The 11,764-nt window shown below is 53.2% G+C and overlaps 1 protein-coding gene across 2 annotated transcripts in view; it reads right to left on the bottom strand.

The window, feature by feature from the left end:
* Positions 1 to 2,013: 2,013 nt before the first annotated feature.
* Positions 2,014 to 11,764, bottom strand: part of UPB1 (beta-ureidopropionase 1) — a 28,356-nt gene continuing 18,605 nt past the window's right edge. The window contains exons 6-10 of one of the 2 annotated variants that reach the window (XM_047762280.1): positions 11,098 to 11,267; positions 6,270 to 6,351; positions 5,273 to 5,315; positions 4,059 to 4,213; positions 2,014 to 2,529 (exon numbers count right to left, since the gene is read on the bottom strand). In XM_047762280.1, the coding sequence (XP_047618236.1) occupies positions 2,446 to 2,529; positions 4,059 to 4,213; positions 5,273 to 5,315; positions 6,270 to 6,351; positions 11,098 to 11,267 (534 nt within the window). In that variant the 3' untranslated portion in view covers positions 2,014 to 2,445. The remainder of the gene's footprint in view (positions 2,530 to 4,058; positions 4,214 to 5,272; positions 5,316 to 6,269; positions 6,352 to 11,097; positions 11,268 to 11,764) is intronic. The other variant, XM_047762282.1, reaches the window with a different exon arrangement.

The following is an 11,764-nucleotide window of genomic DNA, read 5'->3' as shown; positions in this document are numbered from 1 at the left end:
CCACAGGCATGGGGCTCCTGCTGTGGCACGAGGGATTGGTGGCATCTTGGGAGCACTGCAATTCAGGTTTGATTCCCCAACCCAGCAAGTGGGTTAAACATTCGGTGTTGTTGCAGCTGCAGCTTGGGTTGGAACTATAGCTCAGACTGGATCACTGGCCTAAGTACTCCATAAGCCGTGGGGCAGTGAAGGAAGGAAGGAAGGAAGGAAAGAAGAAAAGAGAAAAAGAAACCAAGAAACCACAGATGCAAAGGTTTGGACACTGAAGCCTAGACAGAAAATCTCACTGTATCTGTGAGGCTGGATTCTATAACAACGTGCAAAAGGAGTCATTAGGTGACATGAAAAGCCTGGATCTCAGAGACATTAAAGGGGTTTAACACAGAATTATGGCCAGGCAGCTCCATCTGGTTTACTCATCCCAGGCAGCTGTTCAGGAGGACCCCAGCTCTGACATGGGGCTGTTCATGCAATTTAGCGCTGGGCCTGGGAAGGGATGGGGCTGACTTCTCTGACTGGGAACAGTAAAGGTGGAACCAGAGGACCCCACTCCCATCTCGGACACGTTGATCACCTGCAAAGGTTTGAGACTTCACAGGTTGGACTCTTACTGTCCAAGGAACAGAGCTGACGCAAGCACTTCACTGACAGCTGGCAAGGGGCTTCTGGCCCATCTAGTCTGTCACTCACCACTGTCCTATTAGATATTTACAGAAACCAAAGTGCAGAGAGGTGAGTAACCTGCTATATAAAGAGGGAGGTCAGGGTCCAACCAGAAAGCACAATCAGTAGGGGAGACACACACACACCTAGAAGATGTAAATGTACATACATATGTATCCATGTATATGTATATATATAAAGATAAAAAGAGAATTAATGAAAAGAACTGCCTTACATGGTGAAGGGGGAAGGTGAGTCAAGCCCCAGATCCACAGATAAGGTAGGCCACCAGGAAGGGCCCAGACCAGTGGCTTGCCCTATATATAAACCTTTACCGGAGTTCCCATTGTGGCTTAGTGGTAACAAACCCAACCAGTATCCATGAGGACTCGGGTTCAATCCCTGGCCTCGCTCAGTGGGTCAAGGATCCGGCATTGCCATGAGCTGTGGTGTGGGTCACAGACGTGGCTTAGATCCCATGTTTCTGTGGCTGTGGTATAGGCTGGCAGCTGCAGCTCTGATTCAACCCCTAGCCTGGGAACTTCCATATGCCACAGGTGTGGTCATAAAAAGAAAAGAAAAGAAAAAAAAAGATTAAACCTCTACTGCCCCCTCACACCAGGAACAACCACTGCCCCCTTTACCACTGGAAATAGAGTCATTAGTGCCTTTAAATCCAACCAAATTAGAGAACTCCAGAAAACCCAGAACCAACAAAGACCCTTCCTTGAGACTCTGCTCCTCCAGAACCAGTTCCAATATAGGAATCTGTATCAGGCAGAGTCCACCAGACAAGCAGAAATGGCAGAACAGATGTTAAGAAGTCCATTGCAGGGAATTAAGTGCTTGTGAGGACTGGATGGACAAGTTTGAAATCTGGAGGGCAGGCTGGGACTTCAGCACAGCTGAGACTGCAGTCCATGCAATCCATGTGCACAATTCCTTCCTCATCCAGGAACCTCAGCTCTGCTCTCAGGGCCTTTCAGGGATTAACTCAGGCCTACCCAGATTATCTAGGATAATCTCATTTGCTGGTAAAGTGGTTATGGGTTTTAATCACATTAAAGTCTTGGCAGCAATACCCAAATGAGCTCCCACTAAGTAACTGTAGACTGCAGCCTGGCCAAGCTGATCCCTTCAATGACATCCAGCAGCTCAGTGACCCTGGATCAGCCTCACCTCCCTTGAGCACATGCACTCAGTACATGCATCCCATGCTTACCCTCAAATTGTTGATGGTCTAAACAGAGAAGTAGAGAACTTCAGGACTGGGGCCCCCACCCATCTTATTTCAAACCAACCTGCACAACGGATGCTTGGGATTGTAACTGAATTTCTAAAGTTCACATAACAAAGTTTAACCATTTTATTTTATTTTTGGCAGTATGCAGAAGTTCCCTGGCCAGGGATTGAACCCATGCCACAGCAGTGACCTGAGCCACTGCAGTGACAATGCCAGATCTTTAACCTGAGCCACCAGGGAAGTCCTTTAACCATTTTAAAGTGAACAATTCAGTGGATTTGGCCCATTCACAATGTTGTGAAACCATCACCTCTATCCAGTCCCCAGACATTTTCATCCCCCCCCCCCCAAGAAGGAAATCTTGTACCTATTAGAGCATCGCTTCTCATTCAACCCTCCCCATCCAGGCACTTTTAAACCACTCTGGACCACAGCATTATCAGGCATCTGCTGGGAGAATGTGGACATGCAGGGCCTGGAGTACTTGCTGATCTGCTGTGGGCAGAGGTGCCCTTCTTGGTGGGCAGGGGCTGAGCCTGCTACTCTTTCACGATATTGGGGCTGTAGTTGGGCTTGACAGCTTCGGCGAGCTCCTGAGCGTACATCTCGTATCTGCCCGTCATCTGAAAGCAAAACACAGGGAGGGGTCCCCAGCTTATAAGCACCCTCATTTACTTGCCACCACCTACTGCCACTGGAGGGCAGCCATGGGACAGAAATGCGGCAGGAAGGTTGGCCGACCAGAGGAGCTTGGACCACAGTAGACAGAAACAACCTCTGCGTGACCTTTGGCACAGGATCCGGTGTTGTGGTGAAGATCATGGACACCAAGGTGACTCACACACCCCGGGCCTTCTGCTGGAAGACCTCTGCAGTCTGTCCCACTGCAGGAGCAGAAGGAGCAGAAGGTGCAGAAGGTGTGGCTGCTCCGAGGTAGGAGGGAAGAGGGCTGCCCTGAGATGGGCGTGACCTGCCCCAGGTCACCAGGCAGGAGGGGTGTCACCCTGGTCTCCTGGCTCTGGAGGCCCATCTGGGCCACCTGGCATCTCATGGCAGACACAGACGGAGGCAGGGCGAGGCTGAGGGCAGGGCTGGAAAGTCCACCCAGGTGCTCACACCCCAGCATTCCCTCCATCCCTAACCTCTTTTCCAAAGTCTTGATGGGGTCTCCTGTCCATTACCATAGCTTAGGAAGGCTTCACTTTCAAAAAGCTACTCACGAGAAAACATTCTGTTTATTGTCTCCAACTTCTAACTTGTGTGGAATCCTCATTAACCTACGCCTTCCCTGAGGAGAAGAGACAGGCCAGAAGACCTTCATGTGGGCAGTGCCTTGATTTTCTGAGGAAGGTCTTGGACTCAGGACATGTGCCTGAGAGCTGATCCTTATGTAAATGGGGGGAGTCAGGCCTAGAGCCCACATCTGGCTGGATCTGCAATCTTAGTCTTGCCCTACATGCTGGGCAGAGTCATTCCACCTGACAATGGAGATATGCATTTGTATGGTTTGCTTGTAAATGGGGGCAAGTTGGTGGAAATACCTTTGGACAGAAACATAGCAAGCTCTGTCTGTGTCCTTGAGATGCTGTATGGGGTTGGGGGGGAGGGGGGTGGCACCCAGGCCATGGCTGCCAGTGCCTCATTCCAGGAGGTGGGCACTTATACTCCTGTGGTGTCACCGGGGTCTGGTCTCCAAGGCCCTTTGTTTCAGAAATGGGAGTACTAAGGCCAGGAGCAGAAGGGGCTTGCAGGGCCATGGCAGAGCCAGGCCTGGATTCCTTTTCTCTCCTTGACCCACTTCCCTCCATTGTCAAGGCCTAGACTCTGGGTCTGGCCACAGGCAGAGCCAGACATGAACATTTATCTTGTGATAAGTGCAAAGGCCTGGAAAGGAAAAAAGGATTAGAGAGGCCAATCCACTCTATTCTCCAGAGACAAATGAAATTGAGATTAATTTGCTCAAAGGCACCCAGAATCTAAATCAGATGAGTGGAGAATTTATTGAGGCCTGCTGGCTGGGCACCACTGTACCCCGTGGTTCCCGCCCTGCACACAGCTCTGGCCCTCTGCCCCACCGATGCACTGTCCCTGAAGCCAGGAGTACTGAGAGCAGGACAGGCCCACTTGGGGGAGCAGGAGACTCGGGACCCACCTTGAAGCCCCAGATGTCACTTGTCTGCCGGCAGAGGTTGAGGTCGAGCTCAGCAACCAGCAGCCCATCCCGGTTACGCGGGAGCCCGGGGGTGCGGCTGCCGTCAGGGGCTGCCACATAGCTCGAGCCATAAAAGTAGCCGAAGTCCTGGTGAGCTGGGAAGGAGCACAGGAAGGCCCGTGAGCAGTGCAGACACGGGTGACTCTGCAGAGAGGCGAGACAGAGTGCCGCCCAGGACGAAGGGTCCACGCCACCTTCCCCAGCAGCTGCCCAATGGCTCCCAGTCACCCTCAATGCCCCCACCTCTGCCCCTGGGAACCTATCTAAAGGTCACCCTTGTAGAGGTGCTGGCCCCTGGCTTCAGTGTCTGCCACTCCGGGCCCAGGAGTCATGTGGCTTTGCAGGGCTTCCTGTGTGACCTGCTTCCTGTGGGGGCCTCGCACAGTGAGTTCAGGCTCTGCTTGCACTAGCCTTGCCAGCTGTGTCACCCTCACCCCCGCCATGCCTCCGTCCCCTCTCCAATAAAGGGGGTGACATGTGGGCACCCTGCAAGGCCCAGGAGGGGCCTGGACACAGCAGGTGCCAGCAGGCTCGCTTCACTGAAGGGAGCTAAGTAGGTTGGAGACCTCCTGGGCCTCAAGGTACGGGGGCAGGGGGAGGGGGATTCTGGAACCCTTTCAGGAAGTCATTTCCTGGGAGACAGACCCTCTCTGCCCCCTCTGCTTCAGGGGACACTGAGAGCTAGTTCAGACACCTCCTTGGTGAGGGGGGTGGTCCTCTCCCACATTCCAGGCCAGAGGGGGTTAGAGGAGTTCCCTGCTGTTTCCTAACAGAGGTGAGGTGGGACCTGCCCTCAGATCAAAACAATCTATGGATTCTAAGAACTCAAGGCAACTGTGCTGGGTTCTGGGGCATCCACACAGCCTTGGGGTGAGGGGTGTTGACAAGGAAGAAGCAAGGGGAAGCGGGGTCTGCAGGAAGGATAACGCCATCCCCCATCTCGGGGCACTCACAATGGACTCCTCAACCTCAACGCACCTCCTCCCAGTCCCGGGGAGGGGTGGAGGCTGATACAATCACTACTCCACCCTCGCCTGGGGAATGAGGTGGACACCAGCACAGCTGTGCAGACAGGGTGTGTTGGGCAGACCCGCCCCTGAGGAGGCAGGGGCCCACTCCTCAAATGCAGCCCCAGGGAAAGTCCGGGAACATACCTTTCTTCCCATCTCCAGAGGTGAACTCATTGGGAAAGTGCTCCTGGCAAATAAAACCAAGATAATTACCCCTATAGGGGGCGCCACTGTGACGTTCATGGACCACAGGCTGGGGCACGGGAGTTGGGAAATAGCCGAGGATGGGCCTGCACTGGGCAGTCAACAGGACATGTCCAAGGCCCTGCTGAGGCCCAGCCTAGGGACAATGGGCGGCCAGGGGAGACCCAGGAAATGATGACCTGCTGGGAGCAAAGAGAGCAGAGAGAAGAGCAGAGAGGGCTTCTCAGGGGTGCACAGGGCGGCTGAGATCCATCTGCAGGGGTCATAAAGCCCAGCCTGGGGTCTGTGAAGGCAGCAAGAGGGTGTCCGCACAGAGCTTTCAATAGCTTCCTGAAGCCTAATAGAAACTGTGTGTCCAGCTGGGCTGGGATTATGCGGCCCGATCAAAACTCCAAGTTTCTTTACCCTGCCAGAAATTAGACCTACTCAGGATGGAAACCCTGGTTATCTCAGACTGTTCAGATGCTCTGATTAGAGTCTGACATCTGATTAGCAAGAATGAGGAAGAGGACTGTTATGTAATAAATACATGGTGTTTATAGTCAGAATCATTTGAGGCCTGAGGTCAACAGGAGGGGAAAGAAGAACCTGGGAGCTTGGGAATGGGGAGGAGAAGGGGAGAGCCTTTCAAAGCGGTTTCAGCTGAAAACAAGAACAGACTGAAACAGGGGAAGGACAGGGATACCTTTCAAAGTGATAAGCCAAGCCTGTTTGTCCCCTTCTGGGGATCCTGGGAGGTGGGGCATAGGGGTAGGGGGAGGGGGAGAGGAGGTGTGACATCCGGTGCCCCAGCAGCCCCACAGCAATAGCAGTTCTTTCCCTTGTGGCTTTGTGTGAAGAGGCTGGGCCCCCACCAGCAGGGGTTTCACAGCAGCTTATCACTCTGTCCCCTCCCCTGCAGAAGGTCTGGGGAGGCGGGCAGGCCTCAGGGACTCACCTCGCCCACACGGTTGATGGCGCAGGTGAAGCAGTGATTGGCAATGGCTGCATTTCTGGCCTCGATTGGCCACAGGGACTCACTGTGAGAGAGGAAGGGAGGAAGCAGGTTGCTGACTTCCTAGCCAGACTTGGTTGGCAGCCTCCAGGCCTGTGGTGGGGATGGCCAGGAGGACCCACAGACTGGCCAGTTTTTCTCATGCTCAAACCAAAGCAGCCCCCCCCCCCCCCCCCGCCTTTTTTTTTTTTTTTTTGCCATCTCTGGGGCCGCTCCCAAGGCATGTGGAAGTTCCCAGGCTAGGGGTCTAATCGAAGCTGTAGCTGCTGGCCTACGCCAGAGCCACAGCAACATGGGATCCAAGCCTCGTCTGCAACCCACACCACAGCTCACAGCAATGCTGGATCCTTAACCCACTGAGCAAGGCCAGAGATCGAACCTGCAACCTCATGGTTCCCAGTTGGATTCGTTAACCACTGAGCCACGACGGGAACTCTGCCAAAGAAGCCTTTTGGAGAAGGTCAGCTGCAGAAGCGGCTCTGGGTCAGGGCCCCACCCTGACTCAGTCTCCTTCTCTGAAACGTCCTCAAAAGGAGGTTGTAAGGACTATAGGACCAGGCGGATGATGCTTCTGCAACCCACCTTCCAGGCTGGGCCAAGCCTCACCTGGTAAATGTCAGAGGGGTTTAGGGGCTGGAGCCCAGCCCTGAGAGGCTCTCACAGCCCGCCCCAATCCCTGCCCTGCTGTGCTGCCTCGCAAAGCGGTCTCTACAGGGGGAGATTTCACGTTGAAACAGAGTGAACACGGAAAGGATTCAGGCTGAGAGCAGGGTAGCCACTGCACAGACATCACCTCCCCTTCTCTAGCCCCCATTTCCCAGCATCCCCTCTTTCCCTCTCCTGAACCCCCAGGTTCTCCCACTGGCCCAGGGAGGAGTCACCCATAAGGCAGAGCTGAGCTGCAGGCCTCCCTTGGTCCAGCACCTACCAAGGACAGAATACAGTCTGAAAGTATGGAGTTCCTGTTGTGGCTCAGCAGGTTAAGAACCCAACTATTATCCATGAGGATGTGGGTTTGGCTGGGTTTTTTTTGTTTTTGTTTTTGTTTTTTCCCTAGGGCCACACACTCGGCATATGGAGATTCCCAGGCTAGGGGTTGAATGGAGTTGTAATCTCTGGCCTACTCCACAGCCACAGCAACTCGGGATCCAAGCTGCGTCTGCGACCTACACCATAGCTCACTGAGACGCCAGATCCTTAACTCACTGAGCGAGGCCAGGGATTGAACCCACAACCCTATGGTTCCTAGTCAGATTCGTTAACCACTGAGCCATGATGGAAACTCCAGGATGTGGGTTTGATCCATGGCTCCACTCAGTAGATTAAGGATCTGGCATTGCCATGAGCTGTGGTATAGGTCACAGATGTGGCTCAGAGCTGGCACTGCTGTGGTGTAGGCTCCCAGCTGCAGCTCTTATTTGACACCTAGCCTGGGAACCTCCACATGCCATGGTGTGGCCCTAAAAAGACCAAAAAAAAAAAAAAAAGAGTTCACCCCAACTGGACACCGTGTTCTCCAGCCCACCAACGAAAACACGCCATGGAAGTCGGTGGGCCTCCTTGTCACTAATTATCTCCTCCTGTCTGGGGAACAATCTCATTAGGATTCTGGACTGACAGATGTGATGCCCACTTAGAAACACTGAGTGCTGGGAGCAGAGAGCCTTGGAACCTTCCTCCTGTCAGCCTGCACTGGTTGAAACCAGTGAGTAGGTGGAAAGGGTGGGTGGGTGGTTGTCACAAGTCTAATTCTCAGGAGGATTCACTACTTTGGGGGGAAAAAAAACCCCACAGTCTTGATTGAGGGACCTCACTTTGCTGCCTTTCTCCCCTCAGCTTCTAAGTCAAGCTGACAAAACTTTGAAGAAAGGATTTCTACAGAAACACACCCAACACTGACATTTTCAGGAATTAAACAGACAGTTGCAGGGCGAATGCCATAAAACATCTTTCTGGCAATTCTCCAGGGAGGGTGCAGAGTGTGGGACCCAAGCCCACAGCTTGGGCAATAAAATGGAGGCTCTCAAAACAAGCCAGAGGTTCCTGGCGAGCCCAGCAGGGAGATGGGGGACACCTGCCACCTTCGCAATGCAGCATCTACAGGGCACTAAAAAGGATCACAGTGGGAAGGCTAAAGGCAGCAAGGGGTAGGTGGGGGGACTGACTTTCTGATTAACATGCACACGTGGCAGAAACCTTCAACCACACGGGCTGCATGGATTGTCAGAATGACTCCATTTATCAAAAAGCTCTTTGCCTCTCTGGGGTGCTTACAATTGTGGGACGCTCCAAATGAGAATACCCTGTCAACCTATAGCACATGCATGTGTGCGCCTGCATATGAACATGTATGCACGTGACCATGTGTGTATATCTGTGTGTGCATGTGTGCATGTGTGTGCGCGCGTGTGTGTATGTGTGCGTGCTCATGTGCATATGGGGGCTCTGATACAGGAAGCAGGAGATGCCAGGGAAGGGGATGGACCCTTCTGGAAGCTGTGATGCTTGTGCGCACCTGGTGGGGCTATGCCTGGCATCGTGCTTGTAAACCCTCACCATCAATTCCACAAATAATCACTCAGCATTTTTAAAAAACTCACCCGAATGCACCATCCTAGTGAATCACCTGCTGTAATTTTTCCACCCTCTATCATCCTCAGCAAAACAACAACGACAAACTTTATAGAGTTCTGACCCCAACCTAGAACATGGTTTTGCTCACAGCTTTTGTCACCCTGCTGCATCACCTCCACGATGACTCCTTGTAGCGGCGGTGCAGCTTACAGAGAAGATGGGCTGGAGGTCACCTGACCCTGACCTCTTTCCTGCCAGCTTTCCTCTCTCTGTAAATCACACCGCTGGGAACCTCTCCACACAGGCAGTCTTTCCCTCCTCTCACAGACGATTCCGCGGCCAAGGTTTTTGGACTATAATTATCTGGTCAAGCATCGTGGGAGCTCATGAAACAAACTCCTTCCCAAAGACCTGCCAGTCTCTTAACTGCCGGCAGTGCCACAACCTTGGAGCTGGACCACTGTTGGCTGAGAAAGGAAGATCAATAATTTCTAATAAGCCTCGCAGGCTGCTGAGGATGTGGGCTGTTATGAGCATATTACATTGAGGCACTTCTGTTGGCTTCATTGGGGCTCATAAAAGCCAGGGGGTGTGGACAGGGAGGTGGCCTCCAAGACCAGGATGAGGCCCTAGAGCAGCTCAGGCTGGGCACTGGCTCCCGGGTCCTCCAGGAACCCCTTTAGGGAAGGGAGCTGATGAAGGTCTGGCACAGGAGGGGGCTGCTCTAGGGGGGCACCCAGACCTGTTGGATGACCAAGAATAGCCTTTTGTCATAACCGCCAGCAGACGTAGTCATAGTGGTCAAGCTGCCAGGAGGCCCCAGGAGAGCCTCCAAGGGGAGAACCAAGATGGGACTATGCCCTCTGCCTTGCAGTGCCCCCCCACCCAGACACAGACAGGTCCTTCAGGGGCACGGACCAGGTGGCAGGTCTGAGGGAGCAGAGGGGGCTGGCTTCTGCCTTGATAAGGGACCCACATGCTCATCAGGCTGCTGAGGGATGTCCCTCTCGAGAAGGGGGCACTGTGCTTGTGCTTAAGAGAAATGTAGAGTAATTGCCGTGTCCTGATATTTAGAAGAAAATTAACTGAAATTTTGTCCAGAACGAGGACAAGAATGACAGGTGTGGGCCAACAGGGAACTCAAGGCTGCTCCCCAGAACTCCCCCAGCTTCCCCCATGTTGGACCAGGACACCCCCTTCCCAGCACCACCCTGCTGGCCGCCAGCATCTCCCCAGTTGGGAATGGGTCTGTGGAGGAAGTGAACTGGGGAGAAAGATATTTGCAGCAGATTCCTAGAGCTCTGGTACTTGATGATGCAAAACTAGAAACCACCCAAAAGCTCAGCTGCTGGGGAGAGGGAATTTGCAGCTCAGTCATCTCGGATGCCTGCTGTTATTCAGTGAGGGGCCCGAGGCTGCCCTGATCGCAACAGTTCTCTTTGCTCAGGGGTGAGGCTGACACATAAACACAGGTTGGGTTTTAGAAAAAGAAAACACCTCCTTGCTAAGTGGGTTAAGTATCTGGCATTGCTGTGAGCTGTGGTGTAGGTCGCAGATGTGGCTCGGATACCGTGTTGCTGTGGCTGTGGTGGAGGCTGGCGGCTACAGCTCTGATTGGACCCCTAGCCTGGGAACCTCCATATGCTGAGGATGCAGCCCTAGAAAAGACAAAAAAAATTAAAAATTAGAAAAAGAAAACATCTGACTGGTTAAAAACAGGTTCCAGAGCCATCACTACCTAAGAGTAAGGACCCTCTCAGCTCTGAGCCCTCCCCTTAGCTCCCCTCGTCCAGAGGTCTGCCCTCCACACTCCCCACTCTGCAGATGTGAGGCTTAGGAATCCTAAGCTGTCACACCCCCTCCCCTTCCTCCAGGAGCACAGCTGTAACAGGAGGGGAATTGAGACTGGCCAGCACCTCCTGTGCCCAGGCCCCAGTCCAGATAGCTATGGGGGGATGATTATTATCTGAGATATCGTCATAGCAAAGGACGGTATTTTACAGGTGAGCAGCTCTTTTGGGGGGATCACAATGGATGCTTCGAGTGCTTTTCACAGAGAAGTTGTTAACCACACAGCACACCAGCCCAGGGCTCAGCTGCCTCACTGGCAGTCCTGGAAGTCGGCCCCCACCTGCTCTTTGCCGAACCTGCCTCTAAGCCCCGCAGCCCAGCTCCCCAAGTCCCTCATGCCGTGTACCTGAGCACCCCAATGGTGGCTGAGGGGTTGAAAATGATCTCGGCCCCGTTGATGCTGAACATGAGCCAGTTGAGGGGGTGGTGCCGCCCATAGCAGATGTTTACGGCGATCCTCCCGAATGGGGTCTGGAACACGGGGTGGCCCAGGTTTCCCTCCATGTAGTAAGTGGACTGGAAGACAAAGGCCGTGTCAGCGCCTCTGAGCTGCCGACTGTCCCTGTCCTTGGACTTGCCAGAAAAGCAAATCATAACCCATACTCCAACAGTCATACTCCTGGGATGACTCTAGGTTCCACAATTTCAATTCACTGAAAAACATCCCCCAACCCCGAAGACTCACAGTAACAATAAGTAACACAAGGGGAAATCACCATGGTTTCAGCATTTACCCACAATTTCTCTGGTGACACATTAAAAAGTCTCCAAAGCAACTTTCCATAGTATTTCAAGGATCGACTGAGGTGAGGTTTCTTTTCTTTCCTTTTTTGTCTTTTTAGGGCCACACCCGCAGCATATGGAGGTTCCCAGGCTGTGGAACCTCCATATGCTGCAGCTGCCGGCCTATACCACAGCCTCAGCAATGCCAGATCCGAGCTGAGTCTGCGACCTACACTACAGCTCACGGCAACGCTGGATCCTTAACCTAGTGAGCAAGGCCAGGGATCGAA

The sequence above is a fragment of the Phacochoerus africanus genome, chromosome 15 (assembly GCF_016906955.1).
Source record: "Phacochoerus africanus isolate WHEZ1 chromosome 15, ROS_Pafr_v1, whole genome shotgun sequence".
Taxonomy (NCBI): Eukaryota; Metazoa; Chordata; class Mammalia; order Artiodactyla; family Suidae; genus Phacochoerus; species Phacochoerus africanus.
The sequence above is the reverse complement of the archived record's forward strand: the minus strand, read 5'-3'. Positions and strand labels throughout refer to the sequence as shown.